The 17,877-nt window shown below is 38.9% G+C and overlaps 1 protein-coding gene across 8 annotated transcripts in view; it reads left to right on the top strand.

Moving 5' to 3' along the window:
* MPRIP (myosin phosphatase Rho interacting protein) overlaps positions 1–5,664 on the top strand; it is a 384,980-nt gene extending 379,316 nt beyond the window's left edge. For all 8 annotated transcript variants that reach the window (XM_053694605.1, XM_053694610.1, XM_053694609.1 and 5 more), the window contains one exon: positions 536–5,664. In XM_053694605.1, coding sequence (XP_053550580.1) covers positions 536–607 — 72 coding nt within the window. In that variant the 3' untranslated portion in view covers positions 608–5,664. The remainder of the gene's footprint in view (positions 1–535) is intronic.
* Positions 5,665–17,877: the final 12,213 nt, after the last annotated feature.

Raw genomic sequence — 17,877 nt, 5'->3', positions numbered from 1 at the left:
TGAATACGTTTGAACAATGAGTGATAAGTGGACTGTAGTAGGGTTTTCTAATTGATTGGAAAGGCTAAGGTGCAAAAAAAGCCATGCATGGTGCTTTACGTAAAAATACTGATGGATTGTAATTGGAGCCTTAAAAGAGAATATTGTGATATAGAAAGAAATGTGGGTCTCTAGTTTCCAGTCCCAAAGAAGATAAAGGTGAAACGCGTAAAACCAGACTGAATAAACATAATCCGTGTAGTGTTATCTTCAAAGTATCACCCTCATTTCCTGCTCCTAATGTTTCTGCAGAATCACCTTGTTCCTCTGTGTATCCACAGAGCAGATCTTAAATTACCCTCTTGGCATTTAATTTATTTTAATCATTAATACCATCCCCTGATGTGCACCCATAATGTGTGTTTCACCCACGAAAAAGTTATGTCTTTTGCATGTTGCACTCATTTCTTTTTCACGTTTTGTGGACTAATTTATGGCATTTGGGTGGCGCTATCTATTTTTTGGGGTCTAATTTTCTTTTGTTTTCTTTTCACAGAGTCTGAAAGAGGGGCTGACAGTCCAGGAGCGCCTCAAAATTTTTGAATCACAGGACTTTAAGAAGCACTAACGTCTATCTCTGCTGTGCGTCCCCATAATGTGGGTGGAGATGCACAGCGTTAAACCCTTTCTGCATTCAGGGGACTCTGCAGTACAACTCCCTGCATGTGATCTGGCTTGGCTATTTGTAGTTTCTTCTGGTGTTGGATTGGTTTAATCCTGTGAATACCTCTCCATCTCACTATTGACCCTCCCTAGAAGGTTAACCCTAGCTGAGGTCACGGCACTTAACTGCCTCCTTCTCTCGACAGAGCTTTAACTCCGAATTGTCAGTATTAAGGCACAGCCACAGATCAATAAGCTATCAGGTGTGAATCTCTTTAATAACGGGGCCTTTGGTGCTGTGTTCCACAGTGTAACATTGCAATAGATAAGAAGGGACTTTTGGTGGAGAATTGAATCACAGACTGGAAAATGTGACAGAAAAATCCAAATTCCGCAAACTCCCTAAAATGTGCATCAGTATGTGTGTGCTTATGTTTTGTGATATGATTGTGTGAAACTGTACGGACTGATGCGCATGCGTGTATACAAACAAGCTGTAAGAGACAATTACTTATCTTGCTCAAAAGTTTCACTGTGAAATTCTTCTGAATGTTTTTATAATAAAGGAATTTAGACGTGATTATATCGGCCCTCCCCCTGTTGCAAAATCTTCATTACAGCAACAGCTCAGATTTTGGTTTTACTTTTGTTGCTTTGCAATACTACAAATCTGATGAGAAATTGCAGAAATTAATTTTACAGGTTACACTTTGTTTAAACCACTTTGAATTCCTCATATATTAAAAAAAAAAAAAAAAAAAAATCACATTTATCATTGGCTACCTCGATCCTGCTAAAGAAAGTAGCAGATTAATCAAATCTGTTAAGACAACTTGCTGTGTGTAGTTTGAAGATCAACTACCACGCTAAGCATCTTACATAGTGCTTAGGTTGGGCTGCATTCTCCATAAAATAACAGTGTGGTCATGGATGGTTTTTGTAGTGTTTGCCAATTAAATAGTTTGGTTATCTGTCTTGACAAGTTTTTCATATCCATTTCCCAGGATACTCCAACATTTAATACCATTATGTACAGTGTGAGGGAGAAAGGCAGAAAATTCTTAAAGTTGTACCTCAACTTATGATTTTGTTGTTGTTGTCCAAATGCAACTTTATGTAGGTCTTTGCAAGTGATCCACTGCTATATATGTAAATGTTATGTGACAGTGTCACTGTTCCCTTTTAAAGGGTTCACAGTGACCTTTGAAGTAATGAAAGTTATCTTTTATGTTAAACATTGGTAGGTGTTCTCCGAACGTGTCGGTACAATATTGTACTTCCTGGAGGAGCGTATGACACTGCATGAGTGCTGTAGGCTAAGGTTTTTTCTTTCGGGGGTTGGGAAGTATAAAAGCAGGATTATCTAAAATATAATGGAAAAACTACTTTTCTTCCATATTATCTTTTCCCGCTTTTAAGGGTTTAACATCTTGCTAAATGTTTGACTCTTAACCCATCCTCCTGAGAGCCGTACAGCTGTGCAGTGTTGTAGGTTATGTGTAGACGACTCTTGTGTTTTGTTACGTGCGGTTTGGTTAGCGGAAGTCTGTAGTAATGCTGAGCAAAGAACTGAAGATTTTATGGATAAGGTTTATTTGAAGATGTATATTTGTATGGAAGTTGCATTTGATTAGAGTTAAACTATATGATCCCCAATGTCACATTAGTTCTTGTGATGGACCCGTTGAATTGGAAATGCTACCACTAGATGATGCTATGTTAACTGTTGTATTATGGAGAATACAAAATAACCTTATCATAATTACATTAGATTTCCATTATCAGAGCCTTATACTTAAATAACCCTAATTATATCATTTTCCTTTTAAAGGTGACCAGTATATAAAAAATAGACACCGAAACTGCATTAAATGCCTCCAAAGCCTTTAATTTATTGGTTATCTATGTTCAAAGTGGGCCAACTAAACACACTGCAAAGTAAGATTAACCCTTGCTTTTGTAGCTGCACCCTGACTCTACCCACACGAAAGAAGCAGGCACTACTAGATGTGTAGAATAAAATCTTTAAACTTTATTCAAATGTCCAAAAGTAAAGTCAGAAAGTGCAACAGGCTGACGCGTTTCGTGCCCCCTAGTAGTTGTCTGAGTAAGCCCCAATAAAATGCACTGCCAACTAAAGACTTACTGCAAAGTAAGATTAACACTTGCTTTTGTCGCGGCACCCTAGTATTTAATGTTCCTCTAATGAGGAGCATATTTAAAAAATATAATCTAGGAAGTCTGGTAAGTTACATTTGTATCCCCTCTAATAAATACCCTCACTTACCTGGTACAAAATATAAAAAATTGTGCCTCAATGAAATTGACATTGTGAGTTCATCACTCGTATCCACCCTCACTATGGCAAAGTTGAGAAACTGTTACCGCTGCTGAGACTTCAGTGTATAGACACAAATGTGGGCAATGAACACACAAAAAAACAGCAACCCAAACTTAAGTAATTTTTGGATCTCACCACATTTCAAGACCCTCTCGCTTTCCCACAAGTGTGTCCTGGGAAGCCCCTATAGTATGTCGGTGTCAAAACCATTCTTGTTGAGTGTCCATCAACCAACCAACACTGTATAAGATCTCGGTACAAGCAGGAAGTTCCCTGAGCTGTACCCACACCTCACGTGGTGTAAATGTACATAAAATATGATCTGCTTTCTAAACTGCAGTTCCCTTCATGCAAACTTGAAAAAGCACTGTAAGCATAGGAGCCAGTCAATTTTTGGTTCTTCACCTAGACGTAGCCACCAATCAGCAAGCGCTACCCCTGTGCTGAACCAAAAATAGTCTAGCTCCTATGCCTTTTCAAATAAAGATAGCAAGAGAACAAAGAAAAATTGTCAATAGGAGTAACTTTTGCCTGTGGGGTGGCATGAAAGTATCTAAGGAAAGATATGAGGGTCACCAATTTTAACAACATTCAAATAACATTAGTTATTACATCTGTGGTTTATTCCTTTTTTTATTATTAAGCAAAAACTTCTGCATCAATTTCACAGTGAATATGTGAGCAAGAAGTATTGAAAAATTATTGAGAAAAATTGAAACATTATTTACAGTGTTATGAATTAGGCATATACATTTGTGCACATTTGTTTTTTTGGTGGAGAAAGTGTGAATGGATTTAAATTCTGTCACGTGCATGTGTGTATATGTTCGTAATATAGACTTAACCCTTTAACTGCCAGTGAGGGCTGAAACACTGCATTGCATTCTCTGGCAGTCGGGGGGTTAACCTTTTGTGGTTCAAACCTTCCCCCCCAGGAGTGAGTCCCATCATTTTAAACTTTGCACAGTGGTTCCTCAGCATCGCAGAACCTAATGCCTTTGTGCATACTAAGGCTCCTTATAGAAAAAATTTGTCTGTTGTAAGCTCCAGATAATTTAAACCTGTATAGTATACAGAACATACTCTGTAAATATTTGTAACTCCAGATATAATGGGTTTTGTTTTTGACTTGTGTTTTTAATCTTGTTCTCTAAACCAGATGTTTAATTTCCTTCTTTAGAGCTTGTGGATTGAGTTTAATATTTGGAGTACAGTGCCCCCTTGTAAGTGTCCTGATTAATTTTAGAACCTCACTGAATGTGAAACCTGCATTTTTATGCCCCCCCCCCCCCGTGTAATATATATATTTAAAAGAATTGTACAGACTGAGCGTATTCTGCAGCACTAAAGAAAATTCTTTTAGTCTTGTTCCAATATTTCCCAATTAAGGTGTACCCAGCAGTCTTGTCCTGAAATGACCCATGCCATAAAACAGTTCTAGGGATTAGCTGCAACATTTCGGCAGTTCTTTAAACCTTCCCTTATAGTGGGTTCCACAAACACACACCTCCTGATTTTAGACTTGTAAGTTACAAACCTGTAGGTTGAGTTTTTAAGAGCCTTAAGTTTTAAAATCCTTATCAATTTTGCTGCCACAAAAGAAAGTTAAAGCAGAAAAAAATAAGTTGGATTTCATTTTGTTTAATATTTGAGATAATGGTCATGAGTTTGTTTGTATCTTTTATTTTTAAAACTCCTGCAGTTTAAAACCATTTATCTGTAACTTCGTTGTCCATGTAGCGTCACCTAAAAAGCTAGATTTTATGTATGTAGTTACTTGCAGAGAAATGTACAATTCTGTGTTGGCATTAGTGTCAAAAATGTTCAGATGCACCTGCAGACTCCCCATATATTGGGGAAAAAGTTATCATTGCTCAATCTACATCTGATTCATTTTTTTTACCATTCTCTCCTCTCTCTGATGTAAAAACACTGAGATAGGGTTGGAATTGTTTTTTTAATCTCTGACATAGCTGGGCATTTTATACAAATGACAACTCAGAATGGTGACATAATTCCCCATTTAAACATGGTTGTTTTTGTTATATACATTTGTCCCTCTCCCCAGAAAGGGTTAAGGTAGCAGAAAATCTGTAGAGCGATTCACTTTGTAGCACTTACACGAAAAACAAATGCTCTGCCGCTCACTGGACAGTATAAAGCCCGATCAATAAATATTTTTTTTAATGGAAATATCCAACCCCAGAATTGAAGGCAGCAGAGGGGTTAAACGTTTGTCTAATGCATATTACTTTCCCTAGTAATTGTTTTCTCTTGCTACTTGCTGCCATTGTTGGCTTTTTAACCCCTTCAGTACTAGAGGAATCTGTAATACTTTGTAGAGCAGTGTACAGCTTACGTGCAGAACAATGTACATATGTAGAATTTTACTCTAGTGCTGCAAGGATTATAGCTCTTTCAGCCATGCAACAAATGGGTTTATATTTCAGTTTTTTCTCCAATACAATATTTAGTATGAATGGTCTAAATTTCTTTTATTTGTGGTGATATTTTTAAGTTTTCCCTAATTATATGTTCACTTTAGTCACGAAACTACTTCTTGCTGGATGTGTGCGACTTGCTAGGTTCCTGTGGATGTAGCTGATCGTTTTTATTTTGTAAATATAATTACTTAACTTTACATAAACTATATCGTAATAAACTATTTTTGCACCACCCTTTTTATCTTGTGTATGTGTAGTTTGTAACTAGCTTTGTTGTCTTTATATTCTGAGCAACTTAAAGGGACATAAGTTCAGAAAGTAAATGCTCTGTGTTAAAGTATTTTAGTATTCTATAACAACAAGAGGGGTATGGCACACCTCTGATTCACATAGTCATTTATTAAAATACACAACCCTGCTAATAAAATGCAGTTACTTAAAAACAAACAAATGTGTGCTCATTTTAAAAAAATATATATCCCGACGCGTTTCATCTGCTTGACTTGTGTTCTTCATGGGAATCAAACATGTCTGATTGTCATTGTTGCTCTAATGATTTAATAACTAAAACCAGAAGTGATGTCACGCTCATAGACGTGACCTCGCCATCTTGGATTTGGGAACTTGCAAGGTAACTTGGAGGGAGTGTTGTGTGTTAATTCAATTCCATCACACATACAAAGTATGAGTCCCTTTATTAGATACTTATATATAAAATGCCCATCCTTTCAAGAAACCACAAGTATGTTTTAACAATGAATCGTGATCATATAGTTAAAGTGAAGGTTAAGTTTCAACATTTATAAGACATGAATCCATTTGTTACTCTTACCCTAACTTAATCGTTAAGTTTTTTTATTTTTTTTTATTTCTATAATTTATATAGTTTTAATTTCCTATCGTTCCTATCCCTGACTCCTCCCACATACTATTTCCTGCTTTCTTCTCCTTGACGTATAGAGTGGTCACACCCTTTTTCTGCGTCCGCCTAAAGCGCATTCATGAGGCTCTGTGAAACTGTGCATGCGCCAATCGGCGATTTCACTATTAGGATTCTTTGAGTTGATTTATATAGTATTAGTATAAGCATTATTGATGTAAGAAGCATAAAAAAGGTATCGAAATAGTTTTAAGGTAAAAATAAAATGTTAAATAGTATCATCAGTGAATACAGGAATTGATACTATTCGATCATCCAAATACTATTATACTTAATTTATTTCGTAAAAATTAGGTGAATAAGATATGAAAAATATAAAGATATTTGTAAAAAATTATTTTTTTGGAGGGCAGCGTTGCATACATCGATTTCACAATTGCAGAAGACAAGTGATGCACTTGTCCAAATCGGATTCGTTCCTAACAAGTCAATGATGTCTTATGGGGATTGCTAGAAAATGCCAATACGCATGCGCGAATCGTGAGCGCGCGTGGATGCTGAGATTAATAAAAAAACAATAACGCATGCACACAGGGTAAAGTAGGCGGATGATGTGGACTGACGGCCGCCTAACGGCCAGAATTTCAGTTGGCTGATCCAGAAACGTGATCGACAGCCAAAAAAAACAAACATTTTACAGGTTGCATTTGTGTAGATTCCCAAATGGATCAATAACAGTGATAACTTTAGTTTTAATTATATTTATAACAAATCATGAATGAAAGTCATATTGATTTTGTAAAACGAATGATATCCTGGATCGACCTAAAGGTAAGTTTACTTTCATCTTAAGGTATAAATCTCATGCAACAAATAGAATGACCTGAATATAAAATCTTATATTGTTGTTGTTCAGATAGGAATTGCCTGGTATTTCGGCACTGGACTGACCGTAATAGGCAGGATCATATACTGATTTACTACAGGAAAGTTCCACTCTGTGAAAAGCATTACTGGGCTAAAAAGTTGCACCCAGGTGGTAAATCGCCATAGAACAGGCTAACAATGGTATTGAGCCAGTTGTTCGTTCCTGTGAGTGCACTTCTCTCTGTATGTATTTAGTCTCCCTATGGGAAAAAGGAGCAACCAGACGTGGATTCCTTGCTCAGTGTGCTTAGAGGAATATGGCTTCACTTCACTGACAAGGCCCAATGAAGGCCGAAACGATCGTCTGGGGTTGCTATGTTCCTTGTTCAGAGAGGAATTGCCTGGTATTTCAGCGCTGGACTGACCGTAATAGGCGGGATCAGACTGATATACTACAGGAAAGTTCTACTCTGTGAAAAGCATTGCTGGGCTATAAAGTTGCACCCAGGTGGTAAATCGCCATAGAACAGGCTAACAATGGTATTGAGCCAGTTGTTCATTCCTGTGAGTGCACTTCTCTCTGTATAAAATCTTATATACAGGTATATCCTATATGATAATCGTGTGCTAATCTAAGAACTAGGGAGAGATTGAAAAAAAACATTACATATAGTCTCTCTACCTTTTTATTAATATTTTTTTAAGCTCAGATGTGGAAACAATCAGTTACTTAAAAACAATAATATCCAGATCCACCTATTTACGCTAACATTTACTGTATTTAGCATTTTAGTATTGTATGGTTCCTTGCATACAACGGTGTGGTATAAAATCAGTGCATGACACCGTATATGTCATAAATGACTCTATAATTATAAGCTACAACTATATACCTTTTAAAATTCTGATTTGTTTAGCTTGAGGTCATATATAATTATCTGTAACACTGCAGAAAATAAAGGTGTAAAAATTGATTTTCTGGCTTATTCAAATGTCTGTAATTGGAAAGGAAAAAAACATATTTTCATTCTTAATATGAGGAGAGTCCACCGCTTCATTCCTTGTGGGAAATACTGAACCTGGCCACCAGGAGGAGGCAAAAACACCACAGCCAAAGGCTTAAATACCTCCCCCACTCCCCTCATCCCCCAGTCATTCTTTGCCTTTCGTCGCAGGAGGTTGGCAGAGAAGTGTCAGAAGATACAGAGTAGTTCCTTATGGAGGGTATCTACCCTTCGGAATGGGACTGGAGTTTTAAGTAGTCTTGTCAGCCTCTCAGTGAGAGCATTGACGAATGTTAGTCTGGAGATGCGGGGAGAGTCTTTCTGCAAACCCACCCAGACTCGTATTAACAGCTCCTAAGCAATCAGTGTTGACGAGTTTCACTGCCTGCTTCCATCACTCAAGTCCATGTCCGGAGCGATGCTATACAAGACTATCAAACTTAAGGGGCTGTGTTCTGTTCCACAGCATAGATTCCGGTAAGATCGTTTCATTATTTATACACATATGATAACGCAAGAAGAGGTCACAGTGTGGCTCCTTTTATCTGTATGGAATCAAGGGTTAATATCTCTGGAAGGGGATTATTGAACAGGGGGGATATTTTCACATAATGTACATATTGTGATTATGCTGCGACCTGTGTGAGACGTGGCTCATGCAGATGTTGGAATGTACAGGTTTTTACTTTTTGTTTTGATAAGCTGTGCAGCCTTTTAGGCTTGGCACGCTTTTAACTATAGCAGGGGTGGTCCTGCATGGCGCACCACGTGACCGGTTGTGGTCACTCTGAATCTTCTCTTCCTGACAGTGCGGTTTTCCGGAGACAAAGCGGTTTCTCTCTTAGGCCTAGGTCATAGGAGGTGGTGAGTGCCCCAGCCATTGGGGGTATAAAGGTGCCATTTATCTTTGTCTATTGTCCTTTTTTTTATAAGCACAAGCTATGGAGGACTCTGATGCGTTAGGTAAAGAGGGAGTAAGCTCTAACTCGAATACCTGTCTATATTTTGAGGAGGCCACGGTGTACCCGCCTGCTCAATTATGTTCCACATGCCTTGATAAAGTAATTTTATCTAAAAAAGCTAATATGTTTAGTAAGACTGAGCCTTCCACCTCTGAGGCGTCTCCATCCCGTGAGTGCGTACCCTACAGTCATCTCCTAATACACATGCAGCTTCCCGTAGCACTCCTAATCCTCCACATCGAGGGACCCTTTTACCGCCCGACTTTACTGAACAGTTAGACGGCAGTGTCTGCGGCCTTTAGTGCTTTACCTCGCCCTGCTAAGCGAAAGGTTAAATATTGCTATCCTTCCCAGGGGTCATCTACTAGCTTATTGGAGTTATCGGATTCTAGATTATCCACTGATGAAGACACCTCTAATACTTCGGAGGATTTTCTTTCTGGGTCGGAATCTGCTGCCTCTAAACCTCCAGCTGCGGAGGAACCAGACTTTAGATTTAGGATTGAACACTTACGCTTTCTGCTAAAGGAAGTGTTGGCTACTTTAGAGGTTCCAGAACCTAAATTACCTGAGGAACCCTGTATTCCTAAATTAGATAAGGTCTACAAGGACAGGGTTGTTCCACAGACTTTCCTGGTTCCCGTAAAGATGGCGAACATTATTAAGAATGAATGGAAAAGACTTGGTGGTTCTTTTTCCCTTTCTTCTTTTAAGAAATGATTCCCTGTCCCGGACTCTCATTTGGAGTTGTGGGGTTCTGTTCCTAAGGTGGATGGTGCTATCTCCACGCTTGCTAAGAACACTACTATCCTTCTTGAGGATAGCTGATCTAAGGAGCCCATGTATAAGAATCTGGAAACTCTGTTAAGAAAAATGTTTCAACATACAGATATTTGTTTCAACCGGCAGCGGCTGTTGCTGCGGTTGCTGGTGCGGTGACCTACTGGTGCGACTCCTTATCTAAATTGATCGAGGTAGAGGGTCCCCTTGACGCGATCTATGAAAGAATTAAGGCCTTAAGGGTCACTAATTCTTTTATTTGTGATGCTAATATGCAGATTATTTGCCTGAATGCCAAAGCTTCAGGTTTTTCTGTGCTGGCCCATAGGGCACTCTGGCTGAAGTCTTGGTCTGCGGACATTACTTCGCAGTCTAGACTTCTCTCCCTTCCATTTAAGAGTAAAATTAATTTTAGTCCAGGCCTGGACTCACACAAATCCACGGTTACTGGAGGCAAGGGTGCCTTTTTACCACAGTATAAGAAGAATAAACCTAAGGGACAAGGTCCTAATTTCTTTCATGTAATTGGCAAGAGTCCATGAGCTAGTGACTTATGGGATATACAATCCTACCAGGAGGGGCAAAGTTTCCCAAACCTCAAAATGCCTGTAAATACACCCCTCACCACACCCACAATTCAGTTTTTACAAACTTTGCCTCCTATGGAGGTGGTGAAGTAAGTTTTTGCTAAGATTTCTACGTTGATATGCGCTTTTCAGCATTTTTGAAGCCTGATTCCTCTCAGAGTACAGTGAATGTCAGAGGGATGTGAAGGGAATATCACCTATTGAATGCAATGGTTTTCCTCACGGGGATCTATTTCATAGGTTCTCTGTTATCGGTCGTAGAGATTCATCTCCTACCTCCATTTTCAGATCGACGATATACTCTCATATTCCATTACCTCTACTGATAACCGTTTCAGTACTGGTTTGGCTATCTGCTATATGTGGATGGGTGTCTTTTGGTAAGTATGTTTTCATTACTTAAGACACTCTCAGCTATGGTTTGGCACTTTATGTATTTATATAAAGTTCTAAATATATGTATTGTACTTATATTTGCCATGATTCAGGTTTTCAGTATATTTCCTTTTTGCAGACTGTCAGTTTCATATCTGGGAAATGCTTTTTTATGAAAATGTATTTCTTACCTGGGGTATAGTCTATTTTTCAAATTAACAGTCTTTAAATTCGCAGGCAGAATTAGGCTCGCAAGGGCGCAAAATGCCAAAGTTTATTGCGTCATTCTTGGTGCAAGATTTTTTGGCGCAAGGTTACGTTCGTTGATGCAAAATTCGTCATTTCCGGCGTCTTAGTTGACGCAGAGTCCTTCACAAGGTTGCGTCATCTATGACGCGAGTGCTTCGTTTACGGACATTTTTGGCGCCAAAAAATATTTTTCTGTTTGTTGTGCGTCATACTTGGCGTCAAATATTTTTATTATTTAAGACCCCATTCCTATTTGCCTCTTGCTTTTTTCTATGTCAGGGTGCTATTCTGTTTGCATTTCCCATTCCTGAAACTGCCATATAAGGAAATTGATCATTTTGCTTTATATGTTGTTTTTTCTCTTACATTTGCAAGATGTCTCAATCTGATCCTGTCTCAGAATTCACTGTTGGATCCCTTCTGCCTGATAACAGTTCTTTAGAATATACCCTTTTAACCTTAAGGGGAAGGTGGGAAAGAACTCGAGATGACAATCTCAGACCTTACTCCAGATAAACCTAAGTACTGGATAAGGTAGTGCCTAATGCCAATTTTATTATGGTAAAAATTGAAGACAAAGGAGACAGGGACATTAATATGGCACACTTGGGGGGATTGTCATCTCAACACATGATAGGTAGGTGATTGTGTAGTGTGATACTATGTAGTTAGTTTAAAACTTAACATTTATTATGAATTAGATAAAATATAATCAGTGGTGTGGACCATGCCACTTTATGTTAAAACACATTAACATATACATAACAAAAAGAAATTCAAAATAAATTTATAACAGTTCTACCAAAGCTAAGTGCATTTGTTGTAAACTTGTGGAGATTATACCTCCTGCTGTGGTTTGTAATAGTTGTCATGATAAACTTTTACATGCAGAAAATGTATCCATCAGTAGTAGTTCATTACCTGTTGCTGTTCCCTCAACATCTATTGCACAAGATATACCTGTAAATTTAAAATAATTTATTTCTGATTCTATTCAGAAGGCTTTGTCTGCCATTCCGCCTTCTAATAAACGTAAAAGGTCTTTTAAAACTTCTCATAGAGTTGATGAAATTTCAAATGACCGGCAACATACTGATTTATCTTTCTCTGATAAGGATCTATCCGATTCAGAAGATCCTGCCTCAGTATTGACACTGACAAATCCTCTTATTTATTTAAAATGGAGTATATTCGTTCTTTATTAAAGGAAGTGTTGATTACATTAGATATGAAGGAAACTAGTCCTCTTGATATTAAAACTAGTTAACATTTAAATTCTGTTTATAAACCTCCTGTGGTTATTCCAGAGGGTTTTCCAGTTCCTGATGCTATTTCTGATATGATTTCTAAAGAATGGAATAGGCCTGGTACTTCTTTTATTCCTTCTTCAAGGTTTAAAAAATTGTATCCTTTGCCAGCAGTTAGATTGGAGTTTTGGGAAAAGACCCCAAAGTTGATGGGGCTATCTCTACTCTTGCTAAACGTACTACTATTCCTACTGAAGATAGTACTTCTTTTAAAGATCCTTTAGATAGGAAACTTGAATCTTATCTAAGGAAGGCTTATTTATATTCAGGTCATCTTCTTAGGCCTGCAATTTATTTGGCTGATGTTGCAGCTGCTTCAACTTTTTGGTTGGAAACTTTAGTGCAACAAGTGTCGGATCATGATTTGTCTAGCATTGTTCAGTTGATTCAGCATGCTAATAATTTTATTTGTGATGCCATTTTTGATATCATCAAAATTGATGTTAGATATATGTCTTTAGCTATTTTAGCTAGAAGCACTTTGTGGCTTAAATCTTGGAATGCTGATATGACTTCGAAATCTATATTGCTATCTCTTTCTTTCCAAGGTAATAAATTATTTGGTTCTCAGTTAGATTCAATAATTTCAAATGTCACTGGGGGGAAGGGAGTCTCTTTGCCTCAGGATAAAAAAAACTAAGAGTAAATCTAAAGCTTCTAATCGTTTTCGTTCCTTTCGACATAATAAGGAACATAAATATCCTTCCCCAAAGGAATCTGTTTCCAATTGGAAGCCTTCCTCAAATTGGAATAAATCCAAGCCATTTAAGAGATCAAAGCCAGCCCCCAAGTCTTCATGACGGTGCAGCCCTCATTCAATTTTTCAAAGATGTTTGGATCAATTTGGTCCAAAATCATTGGATTCAGAGTTTTGTCTCTCAGGGGTACAGAATAGGATTCAGAGTGAGAATAGGATTCAGAGTGAGACTGCCTGTGAGAAGATTTTTTCTCTCACGCATTCCAGCGAACCCAGTAAAGGCTCAGGCTTTCCTGAAGTGTGTTTCAGACCTGAGTTATAAGGGGTAATCATGCCAGTTCCGTTTCAGGAACAGGGTCTGGGGTTTTAGTCTAATCTATTCATTGTCCCAAAGAAAGAAAATTTATTCAGACCAGTTCTGGATCTAAAGATTTTGAATCAATATGTAAGAGTACTAACTTTCAAAATGGTGACTATACAGACTATTCTGCCTTTTGTTCAGCAAGGGCATTATATGTCCACAATAGACTTACAGGATGCATATCTTCATATTCCGATTCATCCGGATCACTATCAGTTCCTGAGATTCTCTTTTCTAGACGAGCATTACCAATTTGTTGCTCTTCCTTTTGGCCTAGCGACAGCTCCAAGAATCTTTTCAAAGGTTCTCGGTGCCCTACTCTCTGTAATCAGAGAGCGGGGTATTGCGGTGTTTCCTTATTTGGACGATATCTTGGTACTTGCTCAGTCTTTACGTTCTGCAGAATCTCAGACGAATCAACTAGTGTTGTTTCTTCGAAGACATGGTTGGAGGATCAATTTACCAAAAAGTTATGTGATTCCTCAGACAAGGATAACCTTTTTAGGTTTCCAAATAGATTCAGTGTCCATGACTTTGTCTCTAACAGACGTTTGAAATTAGTTGCAGCCTGTCAGAACCTTCAGTCTCTCATACCCTTCAGTAGCTATGTGCATGGAAGTTTTAGGTCTCATGACTGCAGCATCGGACGCGATCCCCTTTGCTGTTTTCATATGAGACCTCTCCAGCTTTGTATGCTGAACCAATGGTGCAGGGATTATACAAGGATATCCCAATTAATATCCTTAAATCCCAATATTCAACTTTATCTGACTTGGTGGTTAGATCACCATCGTATAATTCTAGGGGCCTCTTTCGTTCTTTCAACCTGGACTGTGATCACAACAGATGCAAGTCTTTCAGGTTGGGGAGCTGTTTGGGGTTCTCTGACAGCACAAGGGGTTTGGAAATCCCAAGAGGCGAGATTACCAATCAATATTTTGCAACTCTGTGCAATTCTCAGGGCTCTTCAGTTTTGGCCTCTGTTGAAGAAAGAACCGTTCATTTGTTTTCGGACAGACAATATCACAACTGTGGCATATGTCAATCATCAGGGTGGGACTCTCAGTCCTCAAGCTATGAAAGAAGCATCTCGGATACTTGTTTGGGCGGAATCCAGCTCCTGTCTAATTTCTGCAGTTCATATCCCAGGTATAGACAATTGGGAAGCGGATTATCTCAGTCGTTAGACTTTACATCCTGGAGAATGGTCTCTCCACGCAGATGTGTGTTCTCAAATTGTTCAGATGGTGGGGGCTTCCAGAAATAGATCTGATGGCATCTCATCTAAACAAAAAACTTCCCAGGTACCTATTCAGGTCCAGGGATCCTCAGCAGGCGGAAGCAGTGGATGCGTTGACACTTCCTTGACGTTATCAACCTGCTTATATTTTCCAGCCTCTAGTTCTTCATCCAAGAGTGATCTCCAAAATCCTCATGGAGCAATCGTTTGTGCTGCTGGTGGCTCCAGCATGGCCTCACAGGTTTTGGTATGTTCAGGTCTTGTTCGGATGTTCAGTTGCCAACCTTGGCCACTTCCATTAAGGTCAGAATTTCTATCGCAAGGTCCGTTTTTCCATCAGGATCTCAAATCATTAAATTTGAAGGTATGGAAATTGAAGCCTTAGTGCTTAGTCATAGAGGTTTCTCTGACTCAGTGATTAATACTATGTTGCAGGCTCGTAAATCTGTTTCTAGAAAGATTTATTATCGAGTTTGGAAGACTTCATTTCATGGTGTTCTTCTCATAAATTTTCTTGGCATTCTTTTAGAATTCCTAGAATTTTACAGTTTTTTCAGGATGGTTTGGATAAAGGTTTGTCTGGAAGTTCCTTGAAAGGACAAATCTCTGCTCTTTCTTTTTTATTCCACAGAAAAATTGCTAAACTTCCTTATATTCACTGTTTTGTACAGGCTTTGGTTCGTATAAAGCCTGTCATCAAATCAATCTCTCCTCCTTGGAGTCTTAATTTGGTTTTGAAGGCTTTACAGGCTCCTCCATTTGAGCCTATGCATTCTTTTGACATTAAACTACTTTCTTCGAAAGTGTTGTCCCTTTTGGCCATCTCTTCTGCTAGAAAAGTTTCTGAATTATCTGCTCTCTTGTGATTCTCCTTTTCTGATTTTTCATCAGGATAAGGCAGTTTTGCGGACTTCATTTAAATTCTTACTTAAGGTTGTGAATTCTAACAACATTAATAGAGAAATTGTCCCTTCTTTGTGTCCTAATCCTAAGAATTCTTTGGAGAGATCTTTACATTCTTTGGATGTGGTGAGAGCTCTGAAATATTATGTTGAAGCTACTAAATATTTCAGGAAGACTTCTAGTCTATTTGTTATCTTTTCTGGTTCCAGGAAAGGTCAGAAGGCTTCTGCCATTTCTTTTGCATCATGGTTAAAGCTTTTGATTCATCAAGCTTATTTGGGGTCGGGTAAAGGCCCCCCTTAGAGATGTGGTTCACGGACCTTATTCTGGTGTGAAGAGCGTGGATTTCCCTGATATAGGGTCAGGGTTTCCAGGATGGTCTGAAGAAGGGCCTTTCGGCTAGCTCCATTAAGGAACAGATTTCGGCCCTGTTTTACTGCACAAGAGGCTCGCTGAGCTTCCAGACATCCAGTCTTTTGTTCAGGCTCTGACTAGAATCAGGCCTGTGTTTCAATCTAGTGCTCCTCCGTGGAGTTTAAATCTTTTTCTTAAGGTTTTACAGAGGGCTCCGTTTGAGCCTATGCACGGTCTTGACATTAAATTACTATCTTGGAAGGTTCTTTTTCTACTGGCTATTGCTTCGGCACGCAGAGTATCTGAGATAGCTGCCTTGCAATGTGAGCCCCCTTACCTAGTATTTCATGCTGATAAGTCTGTTTTTCATACTGGGTTAGGTTTTTTTCCTAAAGTTGTTTCAGATCGCAACATCAATCAGGAGATTGTTGTTCCTTCTTTGTGTCCTAACCATTCTTCTTTGAAGGAGCGGTTACTTCATAATTTGGATGTAGTTCGGCCTTGAAGTTCTGTCTTCAAGCTACTAAGGAGTTTAGACAGACTTCTTCTTTGTTTGTTGTCTAATCTTCCAAGTGTAATGGGCAGAAGGCCTCGTCCACTTCCTTATCTTTTTGGTTGAGGAGCATTATTCGCTTAGCATATGAAACAGCGGGTCATAAGCCCCCTCAGAGGATTCAACTAGTGCAGTCGTTTCCTCTTGGGCCTTCAAGAATGAGGCCTCTATGGAGCAGATTTGTAAGGCGGCTACCTGGTCCTCACATACCTTTTTAAAAATTTTACAAATTTGACGTTTTTGCTTCAGCTGAAGCATCTTTTGGGAGAAAGGTTTTACAGGCTGTGGTGCCCTCAGATTAGGGTCCGCCTCTCCTTTTTGTTTTTTTTAACCCTCCCGTTTCATTCAGTGTCCTCTAGAGCTTGGGTATATGTTTCCCACAAGTAAGGAATGAAGCCGTGCACTCTCCTCATATTAAGAAGGAAAACATAAATTATGCTTACTTCTCCGTTGGGCAGACCTAATTTTTTGTTTTCTTCTTCTGGCACCATTTATACCCTGATATTTCTCTACTGTCCCTTGTTCCCTCAGCAGAATTGCTGGGGGATGAGGGGAGTGGGGGAAGTATTTAAGCCTTTGGCTTGGGTGTCTTTGCCTCCTCCTGGTGACCAGGTTCAGTATTTCCCACAAGTAAGGAATTAAGCCGTGGACTTTCCTCATACAGAAGGAAAGGAAATTATCTGGTAAGCATAATTTATGTTTTAATAGATCAACACCATAAAGATGTTGGTATACCTAATCTTGTCTCATATTGCTGTGTCTCAAATTGCGTAAGTGGTGGCATAGAATTTACTTCAGGTTAACGTCAATGAGCAGAGCTTGAAAATCATGTGCTGTCCACTAAATATAATATAGTATCCCCTCATGGAAACAGGGCAACTATGACTGATGTGTTCAAAGTAGATAGTTGGATGAAGGCGCCTGCTCACGGCCTTCGTCTCTTTTCAAAGCTGGATTTCATCTTGTGAAAGTGCAACACACTAATATATGCATATGCACAGATTCTAGTGCGTTGCACTTTTACAAGATGGAATCCAATTTAGTAGAGTCACGATCCTTTACATATAGCGGCAGTATTCTGGGCTTCCACCTCCGGTCTATCCCCTGCACGCTATCCTTTTGGACAACTTTGAGGAACTCCTGGGATATCCTGTGAGCAGCTGTTAGCGTGTACTTTGCAATGTATACAGCATATCTTGAGAGACCATCTCACCTCCACACCTGCTCTTACAGGTGCTCTCTACAGACAAAGTTCTTAGGTACTTTGAGCAACGCGTTTCTGAGGTTACCCTTTTTCAAGCTCAATTCCCTAATCTTTTGTGCCTCTTTAA

This window comes from Bombina bombina, chromosome 11 (genome assembly GCF_027579735.1).
Source record: "Bombina bombina isolate aBomBom1 chromosome 11, aBomBom1.pri, whole genome shotgun sequence".
NCBI classification, from domain to species: Eukaryota; Metazoa; Chordata; class Amphibia; order Anura; family Bombinatoridae; genus Bombina; species Bombina bombina.
This window is presented reverse-complemented; position numbering and strand designations above follow the sequence as displayed.